Source organism: Netta rufina, assembly GCF_964035555.1.
Source record: "Netta rufina genome assembly, chromosome: 2".
Classification (NCBI taxonomy): Eukaryota; Metazoa; Chordata; class Aves; order Anseriformes; family Anatidae; genus Netta; species Netta rufina.
Window position 1 is genome coordinate 33,640,786 of NC_140124.1, and position 17,491 is coordinate 33,658,276.

Genomic DNA, 17,491 nt, shown 5'->3' on the forward strand with positions numbered 1-17,491 from the left:
ATCAATTTTAAAGTAGAAACAATAATCAGTACCAGTACAAAGATTAATATAGTTATGCTTGCTCAGTTTGAATGAGTGAACTGAATGACTGAATGAACTGAAGATTAATCAAAAAAGATTCACAAAATCAAAAGGGGTAAGAAATCCCACAGTAAAATACTTGAAAATGTAGTTAAATTTCTTCTGAGTAATATCTAGAAGCATGCTTTGGTTGTAAATGAGGGCAGTTAGGGAAGGAAAGAAAAAAGGTTGTTGCTTATACTCAAGTGACTCTTAAGTATCCTCATTTTATTGCATGTCTACTTACAGTGATTAAATTTCAATCAAAATGTCATATGCCCTTGCCTCTTAAACACATCTCATTTTATTTTCACATCTGGTATATGCTACGTGTATTATCTAGAAAGAGCAGAGAGAATTTAAAAATGCTGCCCGATTTCAACATCATGGGATTAATTCCCAGGGTGATCATCAATCTTATTCTAAATAGTCACATATGACATGATCCAGCAGACTTTCTCTTTCCTATGGACTCCCCACATTGGGGCAAATCCATTTCCCAGTGCTAAAGAGCTATCAGAAACAGATCCTTCAACTTGTAGATCTGAAAAAGTCTCTGAGATGCTGTTAATCTTATACATTTACCTGAGCATCAGAGGTATCCTTGAGCTCTTCTAGCCCTCTTTTTTCTTGACTGTTGTTTTCTTCATTTTGATGAATTGCTAAAATAAGAAAGAAAGAATGTATTGGAAGTGTGTATGTTCTAATCACAGGAAGCCCAAAGCAGCATGGCCCAGGCTAGATCAAACATAACAAACATGGTTCCAAATTTAGCTTTCTAATTAAGTCATCGAGTGGTTTTGGACTGACTTCTATATACCTTATTTTACCAAAGCACTAAAATGTAGTATTGAATAGGTATATTCCTGCTGCTGTATTATTCCTGATAAAGAAGTGCAATGTAAGGAAACTCCCATCTTTTCTATATCTTATAACAAGACTTAATGACTCATGACGAATGAAAAACAGACATCCCTTTATTTTCATTTTATTGCAGAAGGTCAATTCAGACTAAACAAAATAACCAGATTTATCCCTCATCTCAACCTTGGAAAATTCTATGTAAGCAGTGATCTCAATCTCAAATACCACCACTATCCATGAAAATCATTTCCAAAAATAAATGGTAACAGAAGACGGTCTATTGAAGATTATTCACAGCTAGCTCAATAAGAGAAACCTGTAGTTTAGCTCAATCAACACCACTTAACACCAGCAGAGTTTTGCCAGACTTCGGAGAAAAAAGTTTTAGATCAGACATGAACTGTGGAAGGGCTGAATCAGAGATATCAGCTTGTCTATAGCTTAAGAAACAGGGACCACTTTTGGAGGGACACATCAGACTTGTTTTGTAAACAGATGTATCTATAGGGTGCAAAAGTACCTACAGAGCCCAAGTGGAACCCCTTCCAGTCAACACTCCCTCCTACAATATTTTGGTGGGGGGACAGCAAGCCCTCAGCCATTCTGAAATGTGACACACAACAGGGAAGTCAGATAAGACTCAATGAAACATGTGAGAAGTGACTTTTCTTACAACCACCACTCTCAAATACCATTGTCCTTTTTCTACACACTAAATGACTTGTCCATAATAGCTGTAACCACAAAAGCATCCTTGAAGTGACAGAGCTCGCCTATCCCAGCTTCATCAGCCACCTTCACCAAAGCTGTCCTGAGCTCTCAGCCTGAACCTTTAGACACAGCCAGGTTACCGCAGCTGAGCTGATGCAGGTAACTGGTGCCATGAGATCTGGCTTGTTCAGTCTGCTGCAGACACAAGGTAAAGTTCGTTTAAACCTCCAGCAGCATCCAGCACCTTAAAAGAAAAGTATCTTTAGACTCTTCATGAACTCTAAGGATACGGATTTATTTTCTTTTTACTGCAGGATATCTGTTGATATTGCTATGCCATAGAGGTTGCAATTCTTCTTTCTTCCTGCACGGTTATATCATTAAAATAAATAAATAAATAAATAAAAAGTAATACAGATGCAATTATAAAAAGAGAAAAAAAGTAATTTTGTCAACGCAATATATTCTATTCGATTTTTTTTTTAATCCACTATCTAAAGAAAACAGAGGTCTGATACAAATTTGGACTAGTGGCTTTGCTGACACCATTTCACCAGCCAACCTCTGAAATTCAGGGTGAATGCTGAAAATACCAGGTTAGTCTCTAGTTGTAACACAAATCATTTATAATTGGGGTTAAATCACAGTAGTCTTCAAAGCCAGGTGAAACCAAAACATGATTGTGACACTGCTGGAAAAGTAACAATCCAGTAAAACCATAACTGGAGTTCCAGCCTCAAAAGCCTTGTGTGGCCCCTGCTTTCCTATCCCATGGTTTCTCAAGGCAACCTACTCCAAGCAGCCATGCCAGAGGCTCTGTGCAGCCCCTTCCCTTGTAGTCCCAGCCTTCCTCCTCCCAGAGCTGCAGGGCATGAAGCATTCAGGGTATGGATGTGCTGAACGTGACTCAGAACAACAGACATGAGACAGGAATGTTGCAATGCCAGAAGGCAGTAACGAATGCTAAAAATACATTTGTTTGAGCATTTGTGAATTGCTCAAATCTATGGCTGTGACAGAAGAAACACATTTCCCTAACTCTCCTTTTACTTTCCTCGTTTTTCCTAAAATCGATTTGTGCTAGCCACTGATGGCCAAAGCATCCCCTCAGATGCTGGCTGCTACTCATGGCATTTTAAGCAACCAGGTGATCTCCATGGGTCCAGGCAGCTTCTCCCACAAGCCTGAGCAGGTGGGGATGCTGCAACCAGCTGTGATGGGGAAAAGGTTGGTGGCTGATAACCAGTTCCCTGCTGCTCTGCTATGGGTGTCCCCACCCTTGCCCAGGGCCAGGGCCAGTGCCCAGACCTACTTTGACCAAAATGAACCAGCCAACCTTAGAGAAAGAGCACACAGCTGCTACCCCAGCTGGTGAATAGAGAGGGGACAGTACTAGTGACAACAGCAAGCACCAATGGCTGTGGGAAATTGCATCTTGCAGCTAGCCCAAAGAAGAGGAAAGTGCATGTCCACAGCCTCCGCAGTTACAGACAGCTTCAGGAGCTGAACAATTTTAGCATGAGAAATTTTACAGCTGATGAGAAAATGGACTCAGTTTAGACATACCCTAAATGAACCCATGATTTAAAAAAAAAAAAAAAAAGTTGTTTTTGTTTTGTTTTTAACCAGCAATTTCACAGCTCAGCTCTAAAAACGCTGAAAAAGTTCATAATCCAAACACAGCTCCCCTTGGCTTCAGTGTTGTTTAGACTGCATGAGGAATGTAGAAAAGAACCAGTAAATATTTTCATAAAGGAAAAAAAATAATCCTAGACCTTCCAGTGATGTGTCCCTAGCCCTCTTGGGAGGGAGGGAGCAGAGTCAGCCTCTTTTTCATGACATTTCCATCACAAACCTGATTGGGTAAGAGACAGGGAGGACACAACAAACCAACAAACACACAAGAACCAACTACAGTTTGAATCCTTTAGCTACATCGAGGGAGTAATACTGAAAGAATCACACCATCTAATACCTTGTTTTCCAACAAAAGAATACAGTCCCTTGAGAACTGAGGTGGCCGTATTGGCAAATAACAAGCCTAAATTATATTTTCATGGTTTCTGTGTGAAAAGATTATTACATGTTTTGTCTATATATAAAAAACAGAACAACAACAACAAAACACCATGAATCTCTTAAAATATTCCTATAGGAATACCATACACCTATTCCATGGGTCATCACACACACACACACGATACAAATTGCTGTATCTCTGTACACAGCCTGCATCCTAACCCAGTACCAACTCACAGACATCCCATGACATGGGACGTACACAGGTTTATGTGTGCAAGAATTCCCACGCAGGAAACCAACCTGTGGCTGTGGCCTCAGCACTGCCCTAACAGGCTCTTGTGCATGCAATAAGTGTTCAGCCATAAAGTATAAGAATTCAAGGGTAATTTCCCACTTACTCTCAGTTGCCTTAAATTTTTGACTAAAAAGACTTGGCATTGCAAATTCTACTGAAGGAAAAGCAACAGGAAGGTTAGGGTGGGATGGGAAATTATTTCCCAGGCAAGTGTTGATTCTGGGACAGCTCCCTAAAACTGTGATGTGTACATGCAAAAAAGTTGTGAATTTTGGAGCTGGGCCAACCACTGCCTTTACTGCCAGCATAAACCCTGATTCTCTCCTTATGATACGAATGCTCCAGCACATCTGACAAAGTAGCAACACCACAGAAAAGCAAAGGGGGTCTACCCTGGTCTGTATACAAATGTATAGTGACCGGCCCCCTTTTCTACCTGCAGCATTTCTCCTCCTTTGGTCTACGGGAAAGGTCACCATGAATGAAAGAAAAAGATGTTAAATGAGCATTAGCTTGTTAATGTGCAGCTCAAATGCGTCCATTTGCAACTTAGCCTAAGGAATTCATGATGTTGACTTTTCTATGGTCACTTCAGGATCACAAGGGGCATCATCTGATTTGAGTTCCTTGAGTCCCTGTGGACCACAGCTGAGGTCTAGCTAGAGGACTCTTCTATAAAACTAACTTTGGAATACAGAGTTCTTGTAGGAGAGAGCTTTATCCTTTAGCAATCTGATTTCAGCTCATTAAATCAGCAGAAAAAAATAACAAAGAAATAAGAAGGAAAAGTAAATCATGTACTAGCTATGTCAGCAAAGTCAGCCATCACAAGGGGATTAGAAGGGAAAGGGAACACAACCATCACTGATACAGGAACCAAGCACATCCTTTGTGTCAACATTTCTGACCCACAGTGCTCCCCTGCTTTTATGGCCTCACCACAGAGTTTAAAGCAAATTTAAGATTCATCTCCCTCAGCAGCCTGGAGAATCGGAGGCATGCCAAAGAGCTCCCTGCTAGCCTGCCTGGCATGCAGCAGGGTCCCAAGAGCCACCCCCAGCACCGAGTGCTGTCTTGTGCCTACAGAAGCATCACTGCCAGGGGATTCAGCATTGCACAGTGTGCTGCCCCCCAAGATGTTGCTCTGTACACCCCATACTTGAAGGTAAATTGTGTTTGATGTACAAGATTTTTAGAAGTCACATCATACAACACGTACTTTGTGCTACACAAAACAGCAGAATCTTTTGCCTGAGTGAAAGTAGAAAGGACAGTTTAAAAAAAATAATAATAAATCCATCCATAAAAAAGTCCTGGAACCCACAGCATTACAATCTTCCCAGAGGCTTTGCTCTATTGTGCAGCAGCACGGCTTTCTTCCTCTGCCATAAATGAAGTTTCTTCTTTCTACCCCTTCTGGCAGCGAAGATAACCTTCCCCAGACAAACCCCTGCGCTATCGGCGCTGCAACCAGCCCCACCAGAACAATACCACCAGGAGAGGTGTGAACTTCCTCCCTTTGGCTTAATAGGGTGTGAACTCTGAGAGCTAATTATTTAAACGCTGCAGAGGGGACGCCACCACCATTAACCATTTTGCTGCTGGACAGCACGACACGGCAGGCAGGGACATCTGTTCGTCCTACACTCAGCTCTGCATCACTGCTGGCTGTCCCACACCCTGCCACCCTTGCTGATCCCTCTCTGAACAGACATAAACCTGGGTCCACAACCTTAAACTAGTCTGGGTTTGATGCCCTGGTTGAGAACGAAGCACTTTGGCAGCAAGCAGCAGAGGGGACATCATGCCAGCTGGCGTTGCCACAGCTTCAGCCCCCAAAATCATTGTGACCAACAGCTTCAGCCCCCAAAATAAGTGTCTGCCCAACCATGGGACCAGGATCTTTTTTTCCTAGGGCAAAGGGCACCTACATACCCTCCACAGATGGGTGGCAGGCAACACCTTGGCACTTGGTAAAGAGCCTATCACTGAATAGAAGAATTCTGTTTATTTGACAAGCCAGCAGATTTTCACTGCTGGATAGTTATAGGCTATTTTTCCAGCCTTGTCAAACTATCACTGCTGAAAAGACCTCAGGAATCTGCAAGAAAATTCCCTGGGGGAAAAGTCCAATGCTCTGAATCTCCAGCAGCCTGCACCAGTTGATTTATCATCAGCTCTTGGGAAGTTCACAACTTCTAGCATTCTTCTTATATCCCACATTTTTTAGAGGCATGTTTCTTCTCTTTCTGTTTTTCTCTCCCTCCTTTCCCTCCTTCCCCCCCCCCCCCTTTTTATCCAAAGGAAGTTTCCAACATGAAACTTCTCAGAAAAAAAAAAAAAAAAAAAGGCATTTTTAAAAATCATATGATTCTAAGCCCAGTTCATGTTTTTTGAAAACTTTATTATTTTGAACAATGGAGCTTGTGATATCCCTCCATCCCTATGGAGGGCATAGAGAGGGCTCTACAGAGGTTGGTTACTATGGCAGCTCAGGGCTGTATGACGCTGTCATGTTTGCTGATGCTTATTAATTTATCAGAGTGGGGAAAAAAATAATAGTTCCAGTTGATACAGTTGGGGAAAATAACAGACAAGTCCTCTAGCTTATTACACAAGGCACTAGAGCTGAGTGGTGGGAAGGAGATGAGCAGCAAGTAAATGTTTTACAAAGCTCAGGTCTGGAGGACCATTTAAGCCAGACCAGATCTTCATACATACTGCTGTGTTTTCCTAGTTTTATTGCAAATAAAATGGGGAAAAACAACAAGCACGGAACAACTTTGAAATCTCCAAAAGCTGCGTATAAAACACAGTGATAATCCCAGGAATTAAACCCTCCAACTGAGAATTGGTTCCTTATTTACCATGAAACTGTAATCTTTTCCCAGAAATTACTGAAAAGAGAAAGCTTTTTAAGCTCATCCTTAACATGATTTCTTTTATTAGCAATACAAAAATTGCCTTTGAGCTTTCTCATTCCTTGCCACTATTTCTGCATATATATATATATGCAAATCATTGTACAGATTTCCCTTTTCTGAGTACACTACATATCTCTGAAACAGTTGGCAGGCCCTTGGGGGGGTGTTGCCCAGACAGCTGTGCAATCAGCTGAGTAAATCAGCTAATTAAAGAAACAAAGAAAATGCAAAAATTATTAAAGAGTCTCCAGCTTACAGCCTTGTTCATCACCTTTGTATCTAAAAAGGCACAGCAAGCATGGAATGGAATAAAGTTGCTTGTAAATTTGGGAATGAACTATTGCAAAATTGACAATGATGCTAGTTTCTCTCAAATACTAATCTGAGAGTGATGATACCTATGCTTTGTATCTTAAATCAATTTCATATAAATTAATTCTTTTTTCTTTTTTTTTCTTTTAAATGACAGAAACATGAAATGTAATGTCGGTTTCATAACAGATTTCAGTATGTAAAAAATGGTCATTAACTTCTCCTTGACCTTAGGTATAGAACTAATATTGAATTTGCAGAGAGGCTCATTATGCTCATCTAGTTTCCATTCAGAAAAATAAGTTCCCAAGGGTCTTAGTGCTACAAGCCATTTTTCAGATCTGAAATAGGAAACAGGACTCCTGAAAATTATGCAAAAAAAACATTTCCTCTCATTGCAGAGTTTATCAAAAAGGAACAGATAAGAGCAAGGGTAGGAATCAAATCTAAACAGAGCAAAGCCAGACTGGTAAGAACGGAGGCTGACAGATGTAGATTTGATCTTTCTGAACCACACATCATTAAGTCATGGTCCCTTTTCACTGCATCTGAATGACCATTGGAGGACAAACCTCAGTTTAAATGAGACTTCCTCCTCCCTGTGTTATATAGCCATTGTAAATTAAAGAATGAGTGCACAAAGTAGAGCAACCAATATTTCCCAACTCAAGCTATGTGGCCAGCAGCCTTTGCTACTATTCTTTTCACATTCTAGTACAATGTTTTTGTTAGAAATTTCTGTTTATTTTATTTATCAGAACTGAACCCTTTTATCTGACTTTGAAGGCCCATATTTCATTCAAGATTGTGCTGTGTTAGAAGACCATGATTTATAAAACCATTGGCTAAACAAGATGGGCATTTCCTGCTAGATAACCAGCCACCACTGATTTACCTGGCCAGGGGAGATTTGGTTTTAATTTCCTGATATGTTGTAACACATACAAAGGAAAAGCCACATTTCACACATGCTTTGTGAACATATGACCTCATATAATTTTTTACCAAGGAGAAAAGAAGTGGAAAATGAGTTGCAAACAATATAGGATTATGTAATGTTAAGTGATGTTCTTTGTAGCAATAGCAGCTCAAGGAAAACCATTCAACAGCTGAATACACAAAAATTTTACCCAGTGTTTTTAGACATTTCTTCTCATCAACATATTTAAAATTAATTAAAAAAAAAATCAAGCAGCAACAAATGCATCTCTAAAAAAGCTGCCTGAAATGAGATGCTGGAAGAGTGGAGGAAATGGAGCTGGGAAATGTTCATACAGGCATGCAGAGGGACAGTGACAGAGCAGGCTGGTGCAAAGTGAAACTTCACTCTCTATTCCATGGAAATAACCTATGGGCACGGCCAGGAAAGGAACAGGAAACAAAGAGGACTCTGAACAAACACATTCTGTGAACTCTGTAAATGCCTCTCCCAATGGACTGAAAACAAAACTTTCACCTGGGAACTGTTTTTTGCATGATTATTTTCATTTTGACCTTACTGTGCAATCTCTTACCATGTATTTGCAAAACATCAATCATTTATGCAGCTATTTTGCATTGCTCATTTTCATGTATGCACCTTATAAATCATGCAGAAATAATGATGTCTCAAATTCTGAAACTACAAAAAACAGAAATCACTGGGTAGTATGAACCAGGTGGTCATTGACACAGCACAGCAGAGCTCTATGCGTGTCCCACACTCTGTCCCTGGTTGCAGAGCACAAAATGCTCCGCTTACCAGTGTTGGAGGGAGCCTGACTCCATCTTCCTGAAGTGCTGCCTGCCTACATGATTACTTCTCTTCAGAGCACAAAATCCTAGAAGCACAATGTAACTTTAAAAATATCACTGAATATGTTTTCAAGTACAACTTTTAGGCTGAATAGGAAAAGTAAAGGTAAAGTTACTGAGCCCAATCTAAAGCTCAGCACGTGTGCACTTTGATTTTGAGCATTTTGTAATTTATCTCCAGGATAAATTACAGAACCATAGAATCATTCAGGTTGGAAAAAACCTCTAAGATAATCTAGTCTAACATTTAACTAAAGTCCACCACTAAACCATGCTACTGAGTCCTACATGCACACGTTTCTTGAAGACCTCCAGGGATGGTGGCTCAATGTCTTCCCTGGGCAGCCCATTCCAATGCCACACAACCCTTTCAGTAAAGAAATTTCTCCTAACGTCCAGCCTAACCACATTCACAGAAGAAATCCATCTTATTCTACATATTTTGCTAAGTTTGACCCTTCCTTTCAAGAACTTGATGGTTAGTGGAATTAAAAGTTGTAATGAAATAAGGTCTTACTTAAATCAAGTAAATGAACCCACTGGCAACAGACCTAAGGGGACACAAAAGCAGCATGATATTTTTGATATAAATGTTGTGTTGTAACCTTTCCCTACCTTTCAAACTCTCTCAATTTTTCCACAAAGGAAAAAGTACACGTCTGTAGCACATGACTGCCATTTTGTTCTGTGAATGGGAACAAGTTCCTCCAGTCCCTGAGGTTTTTCAATGGCAGAAAATAAGTGATAATAAAATGTGCCCATTTCACAGAGGTATTATATATCTACTTATTTACAAGACTTGTGTCTTTAAAGAGTACCTAATATGTTCCAGATTAAAACATAATATGGAACTGCTCCAGTCTTTGGTGACCTTGGATCATGTATTTTTAACTTCATTTTCAAGTATGTGTACCACTCCAAATTCTCAAGGTTTTCTGCATCTATATAACAACTCTTCTACAAGGAAATAATGACAACATAGAACATTCATACAGCATTAACTGACTTTTTTTTTTTTTTTTTTTTCTAATTCTTATGGAGGAAAGTTACTAGGAAGTCTCACAATGATATGTGCTACTTTAGGAAAAGGGCTAAGTGGTCAAGACACAGCTTCCTGAGTTAAGTAAGCTGATAAAACAGCTCAATGCTGCCAAAAGGCACATTTCTGGGCTCCTTCCCACATCCAGCTCCCCAGCCCATTGATAAGAAGCTGCCTCCCTTGCTTTGTACCAACTCCAGCACGTCTCAGCCCTGCAGAACAGCACTGCACACACATCTGACAAAGTGTGAGCTCTTCACACCCACATTCAGGGCAAGGCGAGCAGGAGCACCCCTTCTGGAAGCACTGAACTGTCCAATTTGCTCTGCTGCAAAGCCACACATCAATGTGCCACATTGATGTGTGGCTTTGCAGCAGAGCAAAAGCCACACATGTTTGTTGGCACACAGGCTGCTCAGTGTAGTCAGGTCTAAAACCATCTGTGCAGATCTGCCAAGAGGATCTAAAGACACTGAGTAGCAGGGAGGAAAAAAAATCACATATAAAGTCCAATACTGACAAATGGAAAATAACGCCTATTGGAAAAATCAGATGTAACTGTATGAGGACAACAAGTAGTGCTCAATCACAACTTTGAACAGTTTGGTTTTCTAAAACATATTAGCTCAATACTTAGTAGGGATCAAAAAGAAAAATATGAAAAAAAAAAAAAAAAAAAAAAGAGGATTAATAATTAATTGAAATGTTACAAAACAGAATGCTATAATACCATTTTAACTTCAGTATTAACTCCTGCCTGCATAAACTTGGGTGCTTCCACATGTTAAATACTGCATGCTGTTCTGACTGCCCTCATCTCAAAACAATATAATAGAAGACAATGCAAAGATTATCAGAATCAAAGAGATTTAATATAAGGAGTGACTAGTGTTTTAGCCTGGAAATGAGACAACTCACTGAGGTTATGACAGAAGGGCACAAGATAGTGAACAGTATGATGACAGATTGGAAATGGATTATTCACCATTTTACATAACCAAAAAGTTGTATCACAATACACTGAGGGTCATGGTGAATGCGCTTAAAACAATCAAGAAAAAATATGCTTTCACATACCGCACACATGAACTGTGGGACTCACTGCCACAAGATGTGAAAAAGGTCTGAAGTTAAGTGGGTTCAAAAAGCAATTTGACAAATTAATGGAAGGAAGGTCCACCAAGTGCTGCCCATCTCAACAGTGTGAGTACAGCAAGACAACTCTAGCACAGCCCGGTGGATGCTGAGTGAGCACATCAGAAAGACTGCTTGTACTCGTTCTGTTTCCCTGCCCTAAGCATCCTCGAGTCATCACTCACAGTGGGATCAGAGCTGGGTGGACTTTTAACCTGACTCAGCCTGGCTGCTAGCGTGTTTTTAACCAGGCTGACTTTGCCTGGAGTGCATTTAAGTACAGCCATGCAAACAGCTCTGACAGCCGTGCTCAAGAGGTGGTACTGCGGCTGGAGAAAGGAAGAGCTGTTCACAGCTTGTTTTCCATTCATGTCGGCAAAGCTCAAGCCCAATGACTGGTTCGCATTGAATTGTCTGCCCCAAAATGAAAATACTAAGCACACCGCATAGACAACCGAGTTCTGACAGAAGCAATGCAAAAATAAAGGGGAAGGGTGGATATGCATAGATGTAAATCAGTATTAAGAGGGAGGCAATCCACAACATCTCAATAGAGTTAATATATTGCAAACTCATATTATTATAAAAAAAAATATATATATATTGCTTGTCAATTTAAGAATGGTATGACCAAAAAGTATCTAACGATGTTATGCAAAACTGAATCACGTTCCTAAGAGGAAGCAAAAATGCACACAAGAGCAAGGGCTTTTGTGGTTGCCCTGCAGGGAGGGGAGAAGTGACCCCCTGCTGGCTGCTTCCTTTAGATATAAAGTTAAAGGAATTTGCTGGGCAATGCCAGGAGTACAACTAGGTTCATGCACACAGATGCAAGGCTTCCTGCTTGTTGACAGGATTAACTCGAGCTCAGAGCATCCACCTGACAGACTTTGATCAGCTCTGATGTATCTGTGTAGCTACACCACTGGCTAGAGTCTCCAGCCTTAGGCTGTTTGCTGCATTTTCTCCTTGTTTTAGCCACCATTTTTAACACATAAGGAACATGTCATGAGCCATGACAAGCAATTGAGATAAATGCCAACCCTTGTAAACCTTCAGAATGGAGGCTATATGTGTTCCAGCACACTCGCAGAAGCGATCAGAAACCAGAAAGGTATAAGTAAACAAAACAATTATAATGCCAAGTACCTGCAATTAAAAACAAAGTTGTCTTCTTCTCCAGTTATTTGCTTCCCCAAGACCTGTTACCAAACTGAGGTTGACAGCATTTAATCTATTTATTTCTGAAGTTAACCAAGAACAATTTTAATGCATTTTTTAATAAGCCACAGAGAAGTGCATAAGCTCATTTCCTCCTCTTAGGTCAGCTTTATCATGAGAGCTTTATTCTATTGAAATATAAATGTGTTTTCTGGTTAACAGTGTTACTAAAGTCCATCAAGACTTCACGATTACAGACATGAGTTTTACCCCAATTTTTAGTTCTGTTTACAAAGGAACTACTGATGCTGAGTTCCCTCTGCATGAGGGCTCTCAAGTACCTATCCATCTGCTTTCACCTTGCTATTGGAGTGGTATAAGTGCAGTGTTCATTTTAAATAAGAGAAATAAAAAAGGGAAGTCTTTTCCACAGCTTACAATCTTTTCATTCCTCAGGTTCTGCATTTTTCCTTCAGCCATTTGCCAGTTTTATGTTTTTCTCTTCTTCTCCCACCCCACAATAAAGACTAAAGAACACCTCTGGAGGAAAAGCATTCTCCTCCACGCCCTACAGGCTTCATTTTCTGCTAGCTGACATTCTCCATCAAGCCAGATCCTGTGCTAGCATGAATTTGATACTCTGCCCTGCCCCACATCAGGCTCATCGCTCTGCCTTGGTTTTCAAAGCATTTTGTCAGTAGATACAGACAGCATCTAAATCTCTGAGCTGAAGCAGCCATTCTGACCCAAGAACTCAAACAGCTATAATCACTGCTTCTCATACACTGAATCTCTTCTACCACTGTGTAGCAGCCCAAGCTTCATTTCAATAAAAACAAACTGCTTGTTTCACCCTGATAACCAAAGGCAATGTTTCCAAGCACAGCAGATATTAGTGGTTGGACCCTATTCACCTCCTGCAGAGGAAGCTGAGGTGCTTGTATAGCACTTTTCATGCAGTGTGGCCCAGCGATTACTACGACAGTCCTTGACATGTAATATTAAAACTTTTATCAGCCAGTTTTTCTAATGCAATTAAATCACCCAAAAGTGCCTCTCTAAAGGCAGAGGTATATTCAGAAATTAAAGTAATTTAGAAACAAATTACACAGTCTTTTTATTAAGAAGGAAAATACTCTTTTTTTTTTTGCTCTTACTGGTAATGCTAAGAAGCTGTCCAGGGAAAACCTTTTGAAACACTGTAATTTAAAAAACACCAAGCCATCAAAAAGCAGTACGGTGGAAATTTCTGCTTTGGTTTTCATGCTGCAGACCTCTAGGAAAGCTTTTGGATACTGATGTAAAAAAATAAAAATAAAAAGCACTCAGGTTCCACCCAGCCAGGTAGGATGATGCCCATAGCCAGCCTTCATCAATCCCAGGACATACAAACCTGGCACCCACATCATTCACACCAGCCTGGAAGCAAACCAAGGCAGCTGGCCCAATAGCCATGTGCCGCTCTTTTAATGCCAAAATCAACTCTGTCTGATCTGTGTTGGTTTATTTCCTGGAATTATATGGAGTCTTGGACAAGGTTAGAAGAACAATATCTTAGAAAGATACTGTGGCTTTTAGCTCCAGAAGTACTTTCTGTGAAATATGCTTTAGTTCACCAGGCACAGCATTGCTCACAACAACTGCTATGCTGTGAACTTAACCATCAGCAATAAAACAAATAAGCATAATCAACCACCCTAATTTACTTCACTCCTACTGTAGTAAACGCATTAACTTAAATTAGTCCTTACAGTTATGCCTGTTCAAGTAGCCATATTTTTTTTTTACAGTCATCCAAGATGAGGCATAAAGAAATGCAAATTTCAAAAACAAGCGTGTGCTAGTTAAACTGACTAAAGAGGTATCTTTTGTCCAGATCTAAACCGATATTGCTGGTGTTTACATTAATGTGTTAGGAAAGCCTGGTCAGCACTTTCCAGCTCTACAGGGAGCTTTGTTTATTTAAGGCTGTGATTTTTAACTAAAATATTTCTACCTGCTCCCTGTGTTCTGCTTACTCTCCTGCAGCTCATTCCTGATCCGGCTGCCCATCCCATTTTGTACTGACACAACTGCTTATGGAGCCAAAAGGAAATGAGATGCTAATTCAGGTTAAAGACAACTCGTTTGGGGAATAAGGTTTTGTTTGTTAACAATAGCAGTAATAATATTTGCCGACACAACTGAAGAGGAGAAATAGAAACAGAGATTTCTTGGAGCTGTAAAATGGCTAAGTACAAGGTACGTGGAACCACTCTCTTAACATATTTTATGGCAAAACAAAAGGAATCTTCCAATCCTCCTTATAATAACCTGTTCTGCTCTGCACTAAACCAGAGCAGAAGCATTTCCATGTTCAGACATTAACATTGAGGTGGGACTGGGGTGACAAAAGGTGAGGGTAAGCAGGTGAGGGGTGTTGATGTTTTTGAACTACTACAGCAGCCCCAGAAGCAAAGCTGTGACACTCACAGAAGCAGCTCAGGTCTGAATCCACGATTCAATTTATGATTACCTTCTGCGGATTTACATTTACAGATGGCAATGGATGTAACCTATGGGTACTTCTATTTCAAGACCAACAGGCATCGCAGTGTCTGCAATATTTTTGTAATACTTATATTTGCATACAGAAATATTTGCAGATATGCCAACCACATCTTCTGGTGTCTTTAGTTTAAGATATTTTGTGTGTAGCATATAATAACTTTTGTGCTGTGCTTGCAAGCAGCAGGTAGACAGACATACAAATCATATGACACCATATTGGTTACAAGTCAGAAAATAGCTCAAAGTCCAAGATCCATGATCTCAACTTCTAGCAAAATCACTGAAGTCACAAGAGATGCTTCATAAAAATAGTCCCAGAGACCTTAATAGCTTTGGGAACATGCCAATAAAATTTAAGTCAATTCCACCTCTGGTTTACTGTAGTAACACATTCAACTCTCCCTTTGCCACAGGTGTTTCGCCCTCTCTGCAGATTAACTATCCTACAGGTGTAGACACTGTAGAGTTAACTCTGTATTGAGTCAAGTAGATTTCTTTACTCTGGTGTAGTAGTGTTGTGTTTTTTTAAAACTCTCAGGCAGAGCTAAGAAAGTGGTTGTGCTGATAAACCCTGACAAAGCTGAGATGACCATGTGTCTTAGTATTTCTTTACACTGTATCACCAACATGTGCTCTAGTGTTTATATTCTGAGAGGTTTTACAGTAATCCACTTGGCTTTTCCCTTCTACTGCCCTGATAACAGAGAATTGCCTTCATAGCCCTCTGTATGTACCAGAGGAGTCTTAAGAAAAGCATTTTCTCAACACATAAAGTTGGTCTTTTGCTTTAGAATAAAGAAACTCACCTGACATGGCAGGTAAAATACAGCAAAGATGGCATGAAATACAGGGCCATAAAAGCAAACACAGGAATTTTGTTGTTGTTGTTGTTCTTTTATAAAGTGGAAACCCAGAGATAAAGATGACATTGGCCAGAAAGAGACCCAAGTTCAATTCAACCATAACATTCAGATTTTATCAGATAGGCCATTAGATGTGACAAGTGAGGGGGAGTAAAACTTCACAGTAATTGCACTGTGCTGTGTACACAGATTCTCCAGTGAGAGAGGAACAAGGTCTGCTATCTTTGCTTCCCAATGTTAATGAGACAGCAGTGAAAATTCAAATACTTCAATAACAAAAAGGAACAATGTTATAAAAACCTCTCTAAAGTCCAATCTGACTCACCTGACTTCCTTGCTTTCAAGGCAATGACAGCAGCCAGCTCTCTCTGTACCTAAAATACCAGGAAAGGAAATGATGGTTATTGTTACTGATACATAGTAAAACAAACACATAAAAAAAAAAAAAAAAAAAAAAAAAAAAACATTGGAAAGATACAGGCTATCAAGCCTTTGGAGCAGTAAACTGCACACAGAGTTATGCAGATAGTTTTGGAACTACAGTCACTTTTTCTAACAAATCTATTTCTTCTTCAGATGGGAATTCTGTGACTTTTTTTAAAAAAAAAAAAAAAAAAAAAAAAAAAAAACTTTAATTTTATGTAAATACTTCACATTCCTTAGGGAGGTGGGCAATCCAGTAGCCTGGTCTACAGCATATCCCGTTCACAAACACACACTTAAAGCTTCTTCCTTGCCTTGTTAAATGTTTGCTCTACCTCTACTGAACACACTTGTAATTCTGGACTTTTGTGCGACTCTAACATAGGTGCATTTTCCATGCTGAGGTTTGTGGATATAACCAAAGTTCATTTTTGGAGCCTTCAGGAGGGAACAACCTCTCCTAATAGCATGACTGAGTATTTTAGGACCAAAATTTAGCTTCAAACAAACAGGCAGAAATAGGAGCTATATGGTTTCCACATCTACAGGTTATATTACTAGACTGTGATGAAATAACCCTGCCATGCTAGCCATCTCCCTTCCTCAGCCTCCTGCTTCTGCATTCCCTTTATTTTCTCTATAATCTCTACACTGTCAAACAGTCTCATTACCCAGCTCAGCCCTATACCTACTTCCCTCTGTAGGTCTGTTCCTTATTCTATCAGTAAAGTTCAATAGTATGCATTATTTTTATACTTTATGCTTCTCACTGCCATTGTCTATCCCCCCTGCAGCTGCCTCAAGTGCTCTCCATCTGACCTACAACACCCCAGATGCTCTCCTGCATACACCACAACTCTTCCCTTCCTCTGTCCTATACTCTTGGGCTCTTTTGTACACCTGGCAGCTTCTTTCACCCTCCCCCATTCCCCAAGGCAGAGTGTCCTTAGTGTAACAAAATAACTTTGGGACACTCCAACTGTTTTTCTATGGATTTTTTTATCTCTCTGTACGAAGGCTCTTGCACTGCATACCAGCCATCTTGCCTAGCAGACCTATGCACAGCTCAACACTGTTCTGAAGCTGAAGTTCTGGCATACAGTTTCTGAGAGCATATGACATTTAAAACATCATTTGCAAGACATGGGGTATGGTCAGTATAAGGCATTACTCCCACAAAAAGTTCCTGTAGTAATACAATCACTAACAACTGTCAACATCCCGCTCTTACCACTCAGAAGAAAAGTTTGAAGATATGAAACCAGAACAGTTGATTTTACATTGCTCTGAGCAAAAAGGCAAAGTGCAGTGGTTACTAGGAGAAGACAAAATTGCCCAG

At 40.1% G+C, this 17,491-nt stretch overlaps 1 protein-coding gene across 2 annotated transcripts in view; it reads right to left on the reverse strand.

Moving 5' to 3' along the window:
• Positions 1-17,491, reverse strand: part of RAPGEF5 (Rap guanine nucleotide exchange factor 5) — a 161,010-nt gene that overhangs the window by 95,120 nt on the left and 48,399 nt on the right. For both annotated transcript variants that reach the window (XM_084282860.1, XM_084282859.1), the window contains exons 7-8: positions 16,055-16,103; positions 646-722 (exon numbers count right to left, since the gene is read on the reverse strand). In XM_084282860.1, coding sequence (XP_084138986.1) covers positions 646-722; positions 16,055-16,103 — 126 coding nt within the window. The remainder of the gene's footprint in view (positions 1-645; positions 723-16,054; positions 16,104-17,491) is intronic.